The sequence below is a fragment of the Mauremys reevesii genome, linkage group 3, assembly GCF_016161935.1.
Source record: "Mauremys reevesii isolate NIE-2019 linkage group 3, ASM1616193v1, whole genome shotgun sequence".
NCBI classification, from domain to species: domain Eukaryota; kingdom Metazoa; phylum Chordata; order Testudines; family Geoemydidae; genus Mauremys; species Mauremys reevesii.
Window position 1 is genome coordinate 93,933,082 of NC_052625.1, and position 20,103 is coordinate 93,953,184.

The window sequence follows — 20,103 nt, forward strand, 5'->3', positions numbered from 1 at the left end:
TGCCGCTCCAGGTCAATGGGGGCTGCGGGAAGGGCGGCCAACACATCCTTCGGCCCGTGCTGCTTCCCGCAGCCCCCATTGGCCTGGAGCGGTGAACCGCGGCCAGTGGGAGCCGCAATCGGCCAAACCTGAGGACGCGGCAGGTAAACAAACCAGCTCAGCCCGCCACGGGCTTTCCCTGAACAAGCAGCGGACTGGCTTTGAGAACCACTGTTTTAGAGAACACTGTGAGGAAATCTTGAATTTACACTCACACTTACAGAAAGCTACATCTACACCAGCTCTTTTACATAATGTAACTGATTCCCAAGTATCATTTTACAATTCTGATTAGGTTTTACTAAAATCTTGTTTATTAAATTGCTTTCTTTAGGCATGCATAGCTGCTAATTTGTTTCCAACTAAATCATGTATCATCTGAAAAGATTACATTGCAACAGTGAAACAACACACTTGGGATTACACTTCATCTGGATTTTAGAATTAAAAGGACTAATATTATACAGTTATAAATTTCCCTTTAAAAAGAAAGAGGGGTTATGTTTATCAGTATAGTTGTAAAGCAAAATAATTATGGTAGTTTGTGTATATAACATACATACTCAAAGACACACATGGCAATACTTAAAACACCTAAAGTGCTTGGGGATTTTTTCATAGCTGTTCAAATCACAGTTTCTGCTGTACGCAACAAACAAACAAACAAACAAGGGGGGGGGCTGTAAGAGATGGCTTACAGTTCATTGTACGAACAATTGTGGTATGCAATGAAATTCATGAAAAACCATGGAAGCAAAAGTGCAAGATTACTTTGTCTCATTTAAAGAGATATGTTTACTGTATAATATTCACAGAGATGCCACAGTACAAAAAGACATCTTTTTTAAAAGCCTATTTTCAGAGATTTGTCAAAGGTTTTACCTATGACTCCCACTGACTTTAGCTAGTGACAAGACTTAAAACTCCATGTGTACAGCTCTGAGACAGTCACTCACTTTGTTCAACAAATGCATGACTTCTGTGCAACTTCATTCTAAACATTCTCAATATAATATCATTGTTTTTAGTATCAAACAATTTAAGAAGTCATTCAGGATCAACATGCAAGATATTTATTTGAAGCATGCAAGAACAGAAATTATAATTTTTATTCCACTTTGCATCTTCCACCCTACTGAAATCAGTTTTAACAAAATAAATTTTGAATTTCACAATGCCATTTTTACAGGGTCTTTTACTCAGAATATATGCCATTTTTAATTGCCTCTTTCTTGCTTTATTGCTGTTGGGGGGACAATATTTGCCCTTCATGCCTACCTCTGCTTATTTATCAACCCACAAAAGGAACCAAGCATGGGCCTGAGTTTTGAATCTGAATTTTCGCCCCTTTAATGGGAAAAATGGAATTTAAGAGGAAGATGACAGTTGGGAAGGAGACGGAACATTGGGACTAGCTGGTTCCGTGGCAGTTGAACAGGAGGAGGAGGAGGAGGAAGAGGAGCGCAGGAAAGGTACCGTCACAGCATCCATCGCAGCTAGAAGCCCATGAGGAGGAGAGAGGCGGGGCAGAAGAGATGGTGGGAAACCAGGCAACACGTACAAGCAGGATCATGTCCGAGACAGTGGACATGACAGAGATGAAGAGGTAACCAGCACTGTGAGGGGAGACTGACAGATGGGCAGAGGGACAGTCACCTGACTGGGTAAGCGCCCAGCTCCACATTACTGTGTCTGACTGCACTGAGGGTGGGAGGAGGAGGGCTGTACAAGGGTCTCCTCTATACCATTTCCTCCACACCACCAACCTGAGCAGGTGCCCTGAAGACATCCTGCCCCTACATGCACCCGGCTTGACCAAGTGAGACCCACTCAGTCCAATTCACATCAGCTTGTGCTCAAGCCAAGGATGTATGCCTCCCTTGTTCCTCCTGAAACCAGACTCCTGTATATGATTCTGGGCAGTAATTAGTTTGGGTGAGATGTAAACAGGTTTGGGTCAATGCTACAAGTAATCAACACACCTGGAAACTACTTAATCAGGGAAGTCTTCTTTGTACGTCTGCATAGTTATGTCTAGAAAACTTTAGCTGCGACAGGCACTGCAGAAATCTCAGGAGATGGTGAGGAACAGAACGGGAGACCAAATGTACAATAAGACAAAACTTACTACACTGCCACAGATTATTCCACTTACTGTCTGGGAGAGTGAGTTTCTTAAAGCATCTCTCCACCACAGAAAAGCTGTAATACCAATCAAGTATCTAGGAACAAGAATTATGATCCCGTTCTATCACCTATCGTTCTTAGGCTTCCTGCATTAAATACTGAAGTCTTATTGTGATAATATGATACCAAAATTCAGAGACACTTTTTATAACCCAGAAATACTTTCAAAACAGCAAAATTACCATAGGCTTTTCTACACTGTGAAATTTACTGGCATAATTATACCAGTTTAACTCCCAGTATGGAAACTCTTATTTTGGTATAAAAGTGACTTTTTCTAGTTTAGCTTCTGTTGTTTTGGAAGCAGAATACATTAACCTGGGAAAAGGCACTCATTCTGGAATGAGCAGGTCACCATGGGGAGTTAGAGCAGTATAACTATAGAAGTATAATTATATCAGTATAGTTATGCTGGTAAATTTCCCCATGTAGACAAGCCCTAGGTCACTAGTTCAAATAAAATTTCTAGCAAAACAAATAGACACCAAATTCCATTAAAAATACATAATCACATAAATCAGTTTATTTTGATACACTTTCTATATTTTTGAACGATGAATTACTGAAATTAGTCTTACTGTTTTCAAATATTTTTTTCCTCCAAAGCCATCTCATACAGTATTAAATTATTCCTCTGGTTGCAACATCATAAACTAACACTTTGAGAATGGCTGTGATATCTCCCACACAGATTTAGTTCCTCATAGCATAAAGCAAGTGGTGAGAAACAAGGTATAATGAAGGAGAAAGGTGCCGTTTACACATTTATTTGTTAGGCTAACACCTTCTGAAGTACACTGCCAGCTAGTTTAAACAGTCAGTGCTGCAATAATTTAGTCTCCATCCTTTTGACAATTTGATTCACACCTCATTTGCTACCAAAGTTAAAATATTTCAGTCAACCTTGAGAAACCAATCCTTTTTATTCCCCACAGAGAAGATGTATACAGTATATTTTTAAGAATTGTACCACTAGTTTGAGTTGAAGCTATAAACAGAGGTTCTTCAGAATTCTGCCATCTCAAACAATGATGGCTATCTGGTAGCCAAAAAATATAAATTAACACCAAAATTTGTCACCATTTAATACAGGTGCTCTAACAAGAAAGTAAACAGTAATTCTAGCTACATTATATACAAACATGGAAAGGCATAGACCTACTATATTCACCATATCTCTGAAATATGTATAGTGAAATTATTAAAAATAATGATGCTTTAATTTTAGGATTTCTATTTGCAAACAATATAATTAAGTCTTACAATACAGCTGAAAGACAGTTAAGCATTATTATACCCATTTTGCCGATGGATAAATGCCTACCCCAAAGAGAATTTTTTTCCTTTTAGAGATATATTATGTGGTGTTGTGAAGAATTATATCTTTAGGAAATACATTGTGTATATTAATTTTGTTATTTGGATTACATCTCTAATGCCCCTGAAAGTGGTTTGTTAGGGCCGATAAGAGTGCGCCAACAAACAGTGCATGAAGAGTGAGTGATGAATTACATAGCAAGTGATATGAAACCAATTTTTCTGTCACCTATTTGCAAGTTTAAATTTTGCATTTGCATGTGCAAATCCAAAATTTTATGTACACAAATTCAGAAGTAAATTAATCAGAAACCTCAGCCCAGGGTTTCCAAAGCTACAGATATGCATCTTGTGGTGTTCTGCATTTAAAAAAACAAAAGTATGGTTATCACTGTTAAAAGGAAATTTTAAAAATTTAAAACAGGAGGAAAAAATAGTAGAAGATATGTTTGAGTGGATATTCGAAAAAGGAGGGGAGATTTTTTTTCCAATTTCCTTGCAAGCTTGAAGAGTTATCTTCAGCTATTTAAAAATAATCATAAATTTCAATGTTTTAATAAGATATTGTTGGAAGGAAGGTTGGCCTTGTGAACTGTGATTGAGATTTGGGTTCTCTTGTCAACTCTATCATGGACTTACTGCATGACCCTTGGATAAGTCATTTGGAGCCTGATTTTCAAAGGCACTGAGTACCTGCAAGTCCAGTGAAGCAAATGAGAGTTCTGGATGCTCAGGATCTTGCCCATTCTGTACCTTGCCTTCTCATCTGTTAAATGGGGATAACAACTCCCTTCCCCACAGCAGTGTTGAGAAGTTAGACCCATTCATGTTTGTAAAGTGCTTTTAGAGTCTTGGATGCAAGGAGCTATAGCAGCGCAAAGTATTATTATTGAGTGCTCAGATACTGTGTAAAATTAACATTTATCTGAACAAAACAAAAACCCATAAACACTGAGGAAGAGCTCTGTGTAGCACAAAAGCTTGTCTCTTTCAGCAACAGAAGTTGATCCAATGAAAGGTATTATTTCATCCATCTTGTCCCACAAAAGCAGTCTTTCCTCTGGCAGATTCTAGCTTGACACCACACAAAGTGCACATATTTAAAATTAGTTTAATAGTATTTTGCTACTGTTCACAAATAGATATTCTACACTGGTTAGGGATGGAGGACATTCACTTGATTCAGCTCCTTCCTTGCTGACCTGTCACTAAAAGGTTTACTACCATGAGCTCAGTCTCTGAACCTTGGGAGTCAAAAAAAGCTGCCTGCTCTGTAAAAGAGATGTCTAGATCGTCTGCTGAATGTCTGAATAGTGAGCTAAAAAAATTCAAACACATTCAAGATTCCTTACGTATTCCCAAGCATTGAATCTGAAAGTGACAGCCAACACATGCTACAGGCTGCTAGGTAGGGAATGACAGTTTGAGAAATTGAAAGGATTTAAAAAGAGGTGAGGGATAGAGACAGCATGGCAGGCGTGTATCCTAATTTCTAGAAAGAGAATTTTAGCTACGTTTTCCCACCTTTGCCACCTGGTTTAGGGGCAACTTTGCAAGTCTGTGGCAATGTCACCTTGGCCTACAGATTTCAAGAAAGATTAAATGCCAAAATATAGAAACACCAAAAGGCTAGATTTCATTACGCCATGTATTTCAACAACACAGACTGCTCCACTTTGCAGTCCCACTTCTACTCTTCCTCCTTTTCCTTCCTCCATCCAATGAAGTGATGAAAATGATAAATACTAAATATGATGAAGGCACTTCACTTAATCACCAGAGTCCATAATTGTATTATTTACAACTAACAAAAGATAAGCGAGGTATGACTAGACACCTCATACCAAAAGATGAGCAACTACTGTATCCAACAAATGTTTGTCCATTGAGCATTTTGAGATCAAAAGGGACTCCATAATATTTGGAAAGTCAAACGCATTACAAAAATAAAGCTTACTGGAAATACAACTCAAAGAAACTTGCTCTCAGCCATAACTGAGGAAGAAAAAAAACCAATGCTAGCACAAAATAAGAGGAGGAAGGGGAAAAGATACAGTATCCGTCTGAGAACAGAAATTAACATGGATAATATTTTGATCACACTGTCTGATTTTAAGAGCAAGGCCAGATCCTGCAAGCAGTCCACTCAGCAGGAGAGAGATCCTAAAGATGAACAAAAAAAACCCTCATTTTTCCCTGACACTAATCCAGCTATGTGAGCAAGACAGGAAGAGTTTGACCGTACTTGGAAAAAGCCTTTCCTGAAAAGGTAGGCAGGGAGAAGACAAAAAAAGAAAAGAGGTCAAGGTCTGTATTTTTTCCAAGTTAAAGACAGATTATCATCAAAAGGTAAAGGACACATCTTCAGGGACTGAGCTAAGGTATGACAATTGCTGCCCCCTATAAGGTACAAAAAAAAAAAATTGGTGGAATCTGAGGAAGATTAGGAAATACACCATGAGAAGAAACTGGCTTTGTAATTTTTCATTGTTATTTGATTCCTTAAGAGTTTCTGTTAAGTAAAGTTAGAATTACCTTTCTCATATAAGAGTACAATGGAAAAGTTTTGAGGCCTGGAAAGAAATTATGATTGTAAGCAGAAATTGATTGTGGATAAATTATAAAGCTGGAACTGTTTTTATTTATTATTATTATTATTATTATTATTTCCGGGGACATATGATGGGAAATAAAATAAGCTTTAATATGCTCCATGCATTGTGGTAACTTACAGGGTCTCAAAGAAAAATTAGAATGATGAAAAACAAACATTTTTGGCCAGTTTGCTCCTCTTTCAGAGATCTGTGCAACTGTTATTTAGGGACCAGAGGGAAGAAAAGATATGATGTGAGGAGAAGCAGCTGACTTTGCTTAAGGTTCTGAGTTCCAAATCTAATGTAGAGGATAAAGTGGAGAAGAAATCCTGGAGTCCTCTATGAAAACAGTCCTAAATAACATTTAAAATGCCTAACTTTTGCGGGGGTGTCCATGCACAGGAAGACAATACATAGCACATGGTGGGCACTATGGAATTCAGATAATAATGAAAATCTGCAATAGTCTTTTCCTCTTCTCATTCCCAGTCTTCTCTTTACTTATTTCCAGACTCACTACCTTGCTTCCCTCCCTCCATCCTTTTCCTAATTTTCCTACATTAGGAAAGAGAAACTCGGGTTTTCCCAGCTCTCCTTTTAAGGCAAATGTAGACAAGAGGTTTTTGATGACAGACTGAAATTTCTGGTAAAATGGAATGTCTCCCTCTCACGTCTCCATCTATTTCTCCTTGCTTTTTGTTTCACTCTCCTCTTGTTGCCTTTTTATTTATTTCTTCTTCTCTCTCTATTCCATTGTTTGTCTTCTCAAAGTCTTCATCCCACTCATACTTTCACAGATAATTATTTCTATAAAGTTTCTCTTCTCCGTCACCACAGATAACTATTTGTATTACACCACCTGTTGCACTACCACATCCTGAAGAACATTCAATTAATGCTCTGATCCCCACTCTGTCACAGCCAGTACAGGGCACAGAAGCAGCCCTACAAGCCCAGACCTACCAACAGACTCATATAGGCTGAGACCATTTTCATTTTTAAAAACCTGCCACAATGAAATGTCCAGGACTATGGCTCCTGCTGTCTGAGGATTTTTCTGAAATGTAATTAAGACCTCCCACCACTAGAAGTGGTTATATTGGGTTATGCAAGAGGCTAAGTAGTAAATGCCCTGCTTCAAAAAAATAATTCTGTATCTCAGCCACTTTTGTGCTCCTGCTAGCACAGAAAAGCATAGCCAAAGACAGGTCAGAGGCTGCAAGGGGTCCAGGGAACAGTCACAAGCCATATTCTTCTTGCACATAGAGCCTCATTAGCCCATCCTTGCTAACTCTGCAATGGCAGCGGCCCAGGGCTGAGTAGGGATGGTCACCTAACATAATCCATCACTGCAAAGACTGGGATCATGGAGTATGAGAAGGGACTCACCGTTCCCATTAATTTCAAGGGGGAAGGGAGAAGAAAGAAATGGCGTCAGAAATGCAGAGACATAAAATTAGAAGAGACAAAGGGGGATGAAAAATAACTCTCAGAAGGGAGGAAAAACAGCACGACCTTGGAAAGGAAAGGAAAGAGACAGATAAAGACGATCAGCAAATTAAATCTCTCACTCCTTGGAAAGGGAAATATAATAGGAGAGAAGGCTTGAGCCAACCCAACCCACAGCAAGGCTGGCAGACAGCAGTGTTCCTGGAAAATGCCAAAGAGGGGAATGGATACACCACCTTTTCTTGAACACATCAAATGATTTCTTCCCCCTATAAGTAAAGAGCTCTAGGTAAGAAGAATCTTCAGAGTCATGGAGATGGATCAGTCACAGGGAACAGGAGAGTAGCTCATCAGTTTGGATCTGACTCCAAACTTCTGAGCTCTTTGGGGCAGGGACTGTCTTCTTGTTACATGATTAGGCAACACCTAAAACAATGGGGTCTTGGTTCATGGCTGCACTTCCTAGGTATTACCGCAATACAAAAATGGACATTTATCTAAACCTAAAATCGTCCAGGACCCTGAATTAAGAAGTTTACCAAACAAATATTCTGATATTCACTAGAATTCACAAAAAACCCTAGTGGTCCCCAGATCTTCGTTTATTTGAAGAATTGTCTCTGGACATTTATTTTAAATCCCAGTACTCTAGGAACTGCATGAAACCACTCCTACAACATGGACAGCCTCAGCAACAGATTGCTCTCTGTAGTGACCAACCCCTTCTCTTCAGAGGAGTACTAAATTAAATTGGGAGATTTTCTTCTGAATTATTTGAAGTGTTTTCTTTTTCACTATGATTGGACTTTAGTCACTGTAGTTGCTATTTACATTATTTATTATTGGCATAGCACCTATAAGCCCTAGTCTTGGACCAGAACCCCATCAGAACTTTTATTTTAAAGTCTGGTTATGGGCTTTATTAGCCAGGCAAAATAGAAGTATACTATTAAAAACTCCACAAGGTAAATTTCTGTATAAAAATATTTCACTATAGTTACATATTGCAGTAAAATATATTCAAGCTATATGTACAATCAGCCAAAATCCCAGAGATCTCTATTGTATAATACTACCTCTGGCTGATTAACAGAAAATTAATTTACACCATGCATGAGGCTGAGATCACAAATCATACAGTACACATTAATTTCATGTTTTAAAGCAGAGAGAGAAAATGATTCTTAAGAGAAAGTGATTGCATACATACCTCTTCATTGGTAACAGACTATCCTATTTTTTACATGTGGAAATTAATGCTTTTATAATTTAAAAATTAAAAAGATCCTTTGAAAAAATCTTTAATACACTCAAATTTGCATGATTTTCTAACACTTAAAATCAGACTCTACATAGAATGTTAAAGGCGGGGAGAAACAAGCTTCAAATTATTAATAGTAAAAGGTTATAAAAGAAAATCTTGTTAGGGGATGCAGCTAAGCAATACACAGTCAAGAATTATCACTCAAAATAAACAAAATATTCCCCAAACTTATCTCTTTACACTTGTTTTTCAAAGCATCTAAATCAGCAGTTTATCTGTATCACTGAATTATTCCATTCTCTACAAGGTAAGAAAGCTGCTTGTCTGTATATACTGCCTCTGTGTGTTATCTATATGCATTCCATTTGAATCCAATTTCCTTGCATTACCTCTGCCCAGGTCAGGGATGAATGGCTGTCAAATTCCCTGAGGAATAAAAAGAAAAACCCTTTCTTCCTGAGGCAGCAAGTTTCAATTCACAGAGCACATGGCTAATCTACATATGTGAAGGTCATGGCACTTCAGTCAAAGAGGTTAAGAATGGAACAGTTCACGTAAGGGGCTGTCTTAAACATCTTGGCGTGGTGCCCAACAAGTGAAATTGTTGAAAAGCAATAGATAGCTTCTGGCAGCAGTGAGGGGGAAAATATTTTGATCATGTGATGCCATACAAACTAACTAGTTTGCTTCATGTGTGAAACTTTTATTCACAGTACAAAATACCAAATTTGGAATCAACTCCAGATTCCAGCCTACTTTCTTTGGCTACATTACCTATTTGTGAAAAAATATGAACTGTATGTAGCATTATTTTAGGATACAAATTCCTGAAGCCAGGTTAAAAAAAACAAACATATAACAAACCTTTACAGCCAAGTGACTATTAACTATATATTACCAGAGGATTTCATCTCCACCAAACATAGGAAAGCAAGAAACTATTTATGCCACAGAAATCTACTGCATCTTTTCATTTATTAGCAGCACTTTAAAATTATATTAAATCTGGCAAGCAAAATTAATTTTTCATTGCTAGTACTCTACTAAAGTTTGCTCAACTCCAGTGCCAAATATATTTATTTTTCACAGGTCACGCAAAGTAATTTTGTATTTGAGACTGCCATAGAGGCAGAATTATTTATCTCCCCCATTCACGTTGAAAATAAAATTAAAAAAAAAGCAAACACTGTAAAAGGACCTATACTACCTATTTTTTACACAGGAGCTTTGCTTAGGTAAGGAGTAGTGAGTAGGACCAGAAAAGCAAGAGAATTATTTTCTGCAAACAACCTTGATTGAAGGTAAAGTAAAACCTCAGTATTTAGTATTTTATATAAACAAAGAAGACTCAAATGTTCACAATACAAATTGTTACACATGAAATACACAGCTCCATCCATATTTCCATCTGAATCAAGGTTTCAAATAAAACCAGAAAATTCCTTAAACGCTGTCAAAACAAACCTCTTTATCTCTATTTTTAACCTTAAAAAAAACACAATTTAGGTACTACAACTCAGTCTTGTTTTCAAAAGAAAATTTCAAAGCTGATGTTTCAGTATCTCGCTTACAAATAAATTAGTCTGACAATCTAATCAACTAATACAATCAATTTATGTCGAACAACTGGTCCCAGATCCTTTCCAAGAAAGGAAAGCATCCAGTCCCTAACCCGTCTTCTTTCTCTTGTTGCAAAATATGACAACTGGCTGGCTGAATTAAGCTAATATACAACTGAATAATATTTTACATTTAAATAGCACCTTTTATTCAAGGAACTCAAAGCACTTCACAAAAGCATAAATATTATCTTTTTATACCTGGGGAAACTGAGGCACGCTGATGTTAAACCAATTCTCTTAAGACAATCAGTGGAGAGTTGCAACAGAATTCAGGATTCCTGACTCCATCTCTATTTAATGCCATCTTTCTAAAGCTACACAAAACTTATTCAAAATGGCCAAATTCACTTCTCGTGTAAATCAGCACTATTCCACTAATGTCAATGGGAATTGCACTGGTTTATGCCAACAATGAATTGGCTATAGCCACATGGGGAATGGAACTGTAATAACACAACTCCATGTTTTAAAATGGTGGTCGCTTGCAGGGTTTTTCTAACCTGATTTTCCTTATCTCCTCACACCAAGAACCATATCAGAACTGTATTTAAAGGGTCTTTCTGCACAGACCAGTCTATAATTGTTATAACAATCCAATCTCCTCTATCTCATAACATAATTCAGTCTTCTTTAAAATGGGACCAAATAGTGTTTTAGCTGTGTAATCAAACTGGGCTACTGCCCTGGACTTTACAGGGCAATTAGATTGATTCAACAATTATGTAATGGTTCTAATTCTTACGTTCACAAGCAAAATTATGTAATAATACAAACCCCCAAAATGATAGATATGCTTTTGCATAAGAAGCAAAACACAATTCAGACACAGTTCTCAGAAAAAACAATAATCCTGTAATCAATGATTAAGGGAAATGGACTACTACTCTACTAGGCAGAGACAGGGGTGCAGAAGAAAGGGGCAGCAATTAATTTCTGTGCTCAAAACCCTGCTTACCAAGTCCAGAAGCAAAAGTTTATCTGACCAGTAATGCCCAAATTAGAGAGAAGGGAAAGTGATAAATGGGTTGCATCCTTCTATAGACATTCAATCTTCCTTAACTAACAGCTACTGCCAAAATCACTATGCTTTAAGTGCAAGATGCTACATGAAGGGTACATGAAATGCTGATAACTCTGCACTGAATAAGGTCCCCTCAAATATTTGGGGAACCAAGAACTAAATTCATATCACAGATTAGATTTTCTGTACAGAAACTTAGTAGTAGCCACACCACTGCTATTATCTCTAGGTTTGGTATTGGATAAAATAGCTGGCATTTCCAGAGCACAAAGATGCCAAACAAACATTTAACAAGAATTTTCATGAAGATGTACAGGTAAAACCCTTGTACACTGTCTCCCGGACAGTGATTCTGTGAAAGATGGGTTTACAGTTTTCTAAACATCTGCAGATGACCAAGGATCTTTAAACAGAAGATATGAAGATTGTTGGATGGAAAGGTGCCTAAGGTGCTGTGTTCCTGAGATAAGTTAAGTTGCCATGTGAAGGAGGCTGTTTAAAGAAGATATAATAACCACGATTAGTATATACAAGAAGCTGGAGTTAAAGTTAGAGTTGAAGGCAGAGGGGGGGAAAAAAGGGAAATCTCATCTGCATCTCATCTTAAAAAATGAGATGGGTGTGGATGTAGTTAGGTGCTTCAAGATTTTCTTGTATATCCTCATTAAATAAAAACTTCCCTTTGAAAAGACATATATTGTCTTGGACATAAAGCTGTGTGTGTCAGGCTTTTCATCAAACTCCAAGTTACAGCACACATAGCATCAATTAAAAATGTGATTTTACTCTGAAAAGTAACTTGCAAGATGGCATTATGGGGTATTATGTACACTCTCTCTCACTGATTTCTGTATCAAGTTTGTTCAGCTTACACTTTATTTACCATAAACTCACCATGAACTCTGAAAGATATTCTGGATTCTTTCCGCTTTTTACATCATTAGAAATGGAAATTCTATAGTCCAAACTAAGCCCTCAGGATACACCTGTCCAACCCAAATTTCCTCAGATTTTGCCCTCAGTGACACCCATACAAACGCTAAGGTTTTGCACAGACATCAGTAAGGGCATAATCATAAAACAGTGCAAGACAGACAACTTATGTACACGCATTATTATTTAGAATTCAAGATGACAATACAGACATGAAGTCATTTTCTTTTCCTATTGCCTGAATAATGTCTGTGAAGACATACCACACTGAAGCTTGATACCCACATTATTTTTAGATCAATTTTCAAAATAAATTTGAAAACCACCGAGGTACATTGGCAATTTAAGTTTTAATTCATTTAGGGCCTCACCCAATCCTACCAAAAAAATTATTTAGTACTACGTAAACCCCCACCCCACCCCGAAATCTGAATATTGTAAACAATACAATGCTGAAACATATTCTGGCAAGTTAGCCTACCACATCTTAATACTACTGGGAGCTGAAATCCTCCAGCCTTGAGCATGCATGCACAGTGAGTGTAGTAACACTGCTTTACATATCCACAGAGAATCTTTAGAGCCTCCTGATAAATGGCACATTTTAAAAAGATATTGAAATGCAAGACTGTACCCATGTCCTAACAAGCTGAGGACAGTTATGTGGACTGAAGTATAAATAAAATACTGTCACTTAAAATATTACTGGTGAGAATTTCAGGATACCCATACTTGATTTTATATGCTTTGCAGGTACAATAGCAAAAGAAAGAAAAATAGAACTTTAAATTATCATTCAAACTTATTTTAGTCATTAGAATTAATCTAGTTTTAACTTACTTTTTAAAAAACATTGTATTCCAAATGAGAATGTCAGGTAACCTATGTTTGACCATCAACAATCAGTCCAGTTGGCAATCTCAAAAAAATTAATTATATATGCATCCAGGAATAAAAATATTACAACAGTATAAACGTATTAGCTTTCCTTCCCACAGACTTAGATCAAAATGCCAGAAACACATTAATTGGCTATTCAGTTGTACAAGTCTAATGTGAAGGAGGAGGTAATAATATAGTATACTGGTATGCACCACTTTTATTTATCGTACCTCATACACAGAGTCCTGTTCTTCAATTTGCAAACATAATGACCACTACAGAAACCAGTAAGTGAACACCAAACCACAAGTGTCAAATATATAATCACAGTACAAAAGAGATGCTACTAATTCACACTACTGTTCTCTGCTATTTCTAGGTAGAGAATGTATAACAGCAAACTGTTTGCGAATAAACACACGGGCAGAAAGGAAGTCTATTCTCCCATTAATGTACAGAGAAGCTATGCACCACACTGACAGTTGTCTATCAGCCCCCAGACACAGGACCCAATCCTGCAGTCCTTACTCAGACAATACTCCCCTTTAAAGGCAATGCAACTGCCATAAGAAGAGCTGCAGACTCAGGCCCATTCTGAGTTTATGGGGAAAATAATTCCCATAGAAAGAGAAACTAGTAATTTTCAAACAAACAAATCAGCTGTTCCTCTACATTGATTTTTTCCTAACAACTGGTAAATATCAAGTGCAACCCAGATAATACTGAAAAGGCCAAGATCTCTCTTTCTCTCGATATATATAGATATATAGACATATATATACACACACATACATTATTTTTATATAGACATAGAGAGAGAAAGCGAGTGCAGAACTTATGTGTGTGTGTGTGTGTGTGTAGTGCGTGTCTCTGGAATGAAACTCAAAATATAGAATAAATAGGGTCATTTGATTACAAATTTGAGTTATACTGTCAATAAACTGGTCAATAATTAAACAAATGGCTTATAAGATTTCATCACTCCCCCTTAACTGTGATACCATATAACTTATTATTCATAACCAATTAATTTTGCATTAACTGTATCCAGTAGCTTTGAATATTTGTGCTTCCTCCCTTCTTCTGCAATGAGAGGCCTGTTCTTCAAGCTGCATGTCTCATCTCTGTTTCAGGCAAGTAGATTAAATGAAGCAGAAGCAAAATTTCCTTAAATGATTTAATAGGTTAGACAGGCGGACATTTCAGCTCGTAGTGGGAATCTATTGCCCTGGATACTAAGAAAAGTACCTTCCTATAGGCAATAATGTCCTCATCGTGCCGCTTCAGGTATTGTAACCCATTGTTCACAGAGCAATAGTTTATATATGTTTAGAGTCAAATCATCACTAGCATACTGACACTCAGACTTAGTAGTAGTGTACACATATATGCAGCAAAGTATTACAAAAAAAAAATCAAAGAAACACTATACTCAAATGCTACAGGAAAGGTTCTATTTCTCACTTATTTAAAAAAATGTACAATTATTACAACCACTGAAATAAGGTACCAAAAGAATTAAAGAGCTATAAAAAGAAATAACTGTACCAGCAACTAAAATAATTATTTTCTACTCCGTATAATCTATTTTCCTTTAAAAAAAATTCAAACCAGCAAATTTTCTTTTACCATCAGGCCAGATGATACACACAGTAAAACTGTAATTTAAAAGGAACAAAAATATTCCTGATGAATGACTTCTCTTTATTACAAACATTATAGGACATATCAAAGGACAGTACCATGGTACACTGTGTCTTATAATTCACAACCTACATGTATATCATATAATACCAAAACGAAACAAATAATGTGTAACTGTGGAACAAGACATAGACCCATAAATATAAAAAGTATTAACAAGGGTCATACTGAAGATATAATGAATTTAGTCTCAATTATGATAAAAAAAAATCTTGTACAATTTCTGCCACACACACACACACAAAATCACACTCAGAAGTAAAATGTGCCTACATCTGTCCCAATACATTTTTTACTAGATTTTAAAGCTGTAAATTTTAAACTACCTATGTTTAAAAGCAAGCTGAGAATGCAAACCTTGTTTAATTAACTGTGAAAGGTTATGCATATGAAGCTTCATTATTTTATGATTCATTATGACCCTTTTACCAGTCCAAATTAAAAAAGGGAAAAAAAATTCATGAAATTCTTATTTCCCCATCTGAAATAGCAAGGAAAAAAAACACAATAGAAAGTAAAACACTGCAGTAATGGCCTGTAGACAAAAGACAAACATTTTCAGTCTGTCCAAGGTTCACATTATTAAGGTCAGTCCATCATTCACTACAAAAACCAATATCTGCTCTAGAACATGCTCATTTTAAAATTTCTTTTACAGTAAAATACAACAACTGACTAGTGTCACAAAGAGTATACACCTGTACTTACTTCTATTAGTCCTAATTCTTAAAACCTATTAAAAGACTTCACTGTTATTAAAAACAAAATTTTGTGGAGGGAGAAGGAACCCCACAAAACTTGAATGCATTATCATTCCTTTTTAAACAATTTACTTTCCTATGGAGAATTCAAGCATAAGATAATTATGTATTTGTATACAAAAATAATTAGATTAAATATTATTCCTGATATATCTTTCCCTCCAAACAATTCAAATGTAAAACAGATTTTTTTTTACGTATCTGGATTCATAACAATGATATAAAAATCACTGATAGTTTGAATGGCTTCTCCCTTTTTTATTATCTGCTATATATGTTCATATACAGGGTGCCACAAATAAATAAAAAACCCAAGCTACAAACACAGGGCTATGACCACTGTAAATGTTAGACACCAGAATAAACTGAGAACGTAGGATGATCTTTAAATTAAGATTAAATCACAAAAATATCTAGTTTCCTTTCGTAACTAGCACATTTTTACATTAAAATATTTTTAGTAAGAGGCATAAAGGTTCAAATAAATACCACTTGAAATTACTGAATCCTCATCCAAGCCATGATATTATATTTTTGTCTGCAAGTCTGATTTGCTATAAAAATAAAGGAATATTAAATCTAAAATCAACACTCAGAAAAACCATCACCTAACAGAATTAAAAAAATAAATAAGATGCCACTGGCTTTTCACTATACTGTTCACAAGCATAATTTTTGTTGAGGCACATGAAACCTCCACTGTATAAATATGGTTGCTCATTGTTTCAGCTTCTTCTAACAATGTTTAACTTTTGCATCTGCGAGCAATACTGCTCAGTTATTATTTGTGGCAAGAATTTTTGTGACTGTACTGTTCAGCACTTCTATTTACATCAGCAGTGCTAAATGCCCAATGGTGAGAGAGGAGCCAATCAGATGGCAGATTAGATGTCAACTCAGAGGCAGCTGTCTGGAGACTATTACAGCCAGTTTACCTCCACAATTCAAATTCCAAACCTTGCAAAGGAGATCAAGTCACTCTTTAGGCTCAGACTGCTAGCAAGAAACGTGGAGTACAGACCATTTCCTAACCAACTCCTATAACTTTGACGATGGCAAACAAGCAATCTACATAAACATAATCCAACAATGATCTGATATTGATTTGTAATTTATTGGATTTAATGTATCAGGGACATGTACATTAGTCAAAACAAGCAGAGCTCTCAATATCTGGATCTGTTTATTTAAATAAAGGACTCTTCCAGTCTCTTCATCAAAGTATGGATTATTTCAAAATGGGAATAATAATATTTGTGTATCATATTAATTTTAAACATAACACTTATTTACATCTCATTCTCATTTGGATGTTTGGGGCAAGTATACAAGAAGAATTAGGTATCTAATGCACCTCAACGCCTATTAAATGAATCTTCATGATTATGGCACTCACACTTCAAATAGCAAAAGCAAGCTGACTGCATTTTTGCTGGATTTCACCACAGTATCTTCATCGACAAAACACTAATTTGCTAAAAGGCTATCAAAGTTATCTGCTCTGTCTACAAAAATTCTAACAGAGGGCAGTCAACATTATTTTCCAGAATCTGACAGTGTAGCTACAAAATCAGCTCCTCCTCCCTCCTCACCCCAAACTGCTTTTCCTCGGGGCCTTGTATCTTCAAATTTCTATTTCAAACTGGAGGAAAACTTTATGCTGTTCAGTTGTGTAACCGAATAGTGTAATTTTGTAGAGTGAAACCGTCTGTCGGATGCCTCCAATCTAATCAGTCGGACACTGTGCCTTACCAAACCCTGTTATGGAGGCAGCAAGTAGTTTAAATGGCCCAGGGGGAAAAAGTAAATTGGAGAGAGACTAGGCTCTAGACCCACGTTTAAAATATACAGGGGGCGGCCTTTGCGGGGGGGTTTCTGGTGGTTACCTGGGTTCTGTTGATGGTCTGACCAGTGCTTCCAGGACTCATAGCTGGATGAGCTCTTTGTTGTGCTGCTGCCCAGGCTGGGTTTGCAGATCCATACTGGGAGCCCATGTCTTTGCCCATGCCCATGCCCATGCCCGCTGCTGCCTGCTGGCTTCCTGGGGCTGCCGTCGCTGCCTGGGGTTGTGGCTGCTGTGGTGGGGCACTGGGGTTGCTGTAATCAGGGTAGCTGCTGCCATAGCTCCTCATCATGGGGCTGGGGGAAGTGAGCAGCTGGTTCAAGGTAGGGGTGGCCCCGGACGGGTGCTGGTTCTGCCCGGAAAATCTCTGAAAGCCTCCAGCCCCAGAAGCCGCAGCAGCCTTGCCAAGGCTGGCCCCTCCACCTGGGCCCAGCATCATGCTGCTGCCCTGCTGCCTGGGGGAGCTCAGCACCCCGTAGCCAGAGGACGAGCCCCCATAGCCGCCTCCTCCGGCTCCTGCTGCAGCCGCGGCGGCTGCAGCCGCCGCTCCCGCTCCTGCTGCTGCGGCGCCGCCGGGCCGGCCGAAGCCGGGGTAGTGGTTGTACTGGCTGTTGGGGTAACCCTCGTGGGAGTTCTGCAGGGGGTCCATGCTGTTGGGGGCCGCCGTGGGGTGCATCAGCCCCATCCCGGGGCTTTGTTGTCCGCCATGTTGATCAAAGCAAGGCCCGGCTCGGCTCGCTGTAGCGCTGCTGGCAGGGGCAGGGTTGCCGTAATAGCTATTAAACTCCGAGACCCCCACCGCGGAGGGGCCGCCGCCTCCCCCGCTCCCGCCGCCGAGGCTACTATTGCCGCTGCCGCTCGCGCTTTGGGGCTGCTGCTGCTGCTGCTGTCCGCCCAAAGGTCCCAGGCTGGGGTGATCGTAGCGGCCGCCGATCTGCTCGCCCATTTTGCTGGGCAGCTCTTCCTCCTCGCCCCCTTTATTCAGCATTTGCTGCGGCGGCGGCGGGGGCTCGGCCTGATTTCCCAAAACACTGTCTTTTCCTCCATGTTGCTGCTGCTCCATGTCTGCACTGGGCTGAGCAGCGCCGCCACCGCCGTTGTTGTTGTTGCTGCTGCCGCCGCCGCCGAGGCTGTTGTTATTCTGCATCGGATGGTGCTGAGGCGGCGGCTGCTGCTGCTGCTGGAATTGATTTAGTTGCTGCTGTAGTGCATGGTGGTGCTGGTGGTGGTGGTGGGCATGGTGGTGGTGGGCATGGTGATGAGGGTGGTGGGCATGGTGGTGGTGGGGAGGTGCAGCAGGGTGATCGCCTCCAACGTTTTTCAGTTTGTGGTTGGGGAGCAGCCCCGTCTCCATGGCCGAGCCCGGGTTGGAGGAGGAGGAGGAAGAAGAAGACGGTAACCCCGATGAGCTTCCACCTTCTTTCAGAGCCGACTCCGAAGAGGAGCTGTTGCTACTGCTGGTGTTAGCGTTGTTGTTGTTATTACCGGTGGCAGCAGCAGAAGTTGCATTATTGGCCATGTTCAGTTCATTATGGTGGTGCAGGAGATGGTGATCTACATTATTCAGGCTGCTGCTGTTAGTCCCATCTCCGACCCCCAGCATGGAGCCCGGTCCAGGTCCCCCGGTGGCTGCGACTGCTGCTCCCCCCGAGCTGAGATCCTGGCTCAAGTTGCCCGGCAAACTCGGGGTTTTGCCCTTGTTGTTCTTCGCACCCGCCGGAGCCGCTGCTACTTGCGCGGCCATGATCATTGCAACATTGCCAGTCCGAAAGAAAAAATCCAACACCCACCCTCAAAAATTAAATAAAATAAAAGCGAAACGGGGGGGAAGGGGCACCGAAAGGGAGCGAGGCAAAAAGAGAAACGGGGGAAAATAAACTTATTTGAATAAACAGCAACCCCTCCTGATCATTCAACACAAAAAAAATTATAAAAATTCCCCTCCCCAAGTCCGTGATTGAGATTAGAAACGGTAAGAATTCCTTACGGTCTGTGCCTGTTCCTGCCGTGTGATTTCATGTTGAAAGTTTTTTGTTCAGGTTTAAATGAAACTTTTTTTTTCTTTTCCTCTCTAACCCGGATATGGGTAAATACACACGTCTGACTGAGCCTATCTGGCCCAGCATGGCATGAGAGAGAGAGCGAGCTCTAACAACTATTATCCACTTCTCTCTGATTACTCCTGTACACTTGGAAAACCCGGACTGGACTTCCCCCTCCTCCTCCTTCTCAGCTTTAGCGGTGGCACACTCAGGGAGTCAGAGACGCACATTACAACCTTCAAGAGCCCCGAACCAAGGCAGCTGCGTCTGGTAATGCAAAAGGATGCACTCTCCCCTTTTGTATTTTTTGCCCGTCAAGAATCGTAGTGGTTAGAGATGGAGAAAAACCTTTCAGTCACTCCCTGGCAAATCTAGTCTTCCATAGAGAATGAACTATAAAGCTGATGTGACAAATGATCTTAACCAAAAAGGCCAACTAAGCATC

The 20,103-nt window shown here is 39.1% G+C and overlaps 1 protein-coding gene and 1 long non-coding RNA gene across 13 annotated transcripts in view; one reads left to right on the forward strand and one right to left on the reverse strand.

Moving 5' to 3' along the window:
* Positions 1-19,706, reverse strand: part of ARID1B (AT-rich interaction domain 1B) — a 405,616-nt gene extending 385,910 nt beyond the window's left edge. For 10 of the 11 annotated variants that reach the window (XM_039529451.1, XM_039529457.1, XM_039529455.1 and 7 more), the window contains exon 1: positions 17,660-19,706. In XM_039529451.1, the coding sequence (XP_039385385.1) occupies positions 17,660-19,366 (1,707 nt within the window). In that variant the 5' untranslated portion in view covers positions 19,367-19,706. The remainder of the gene's footprint in view (positions 1-17,659) is intronic. The other variant, XM_039529452.1, reaches the window with a different exon arrangement.
* Positions 1,470-16,866, forward strand: LOC120400633. Of its 2 annotated transcripts, none has more exons than XR_005595936.1 (2): positions 1,470-1,645; positions 16,611-16,866. It is a non-coding gene; the product is annotated as an uncharacterized LOC120400633 (long non-coding RNA). The 2 variants fall into 2 exon arrangements; XR_005595937.1 differs by having other exon boundaries at positions 16,614-16,866.
* Positions 19,707-20,103: the final 397 nt, after the last annotated feature.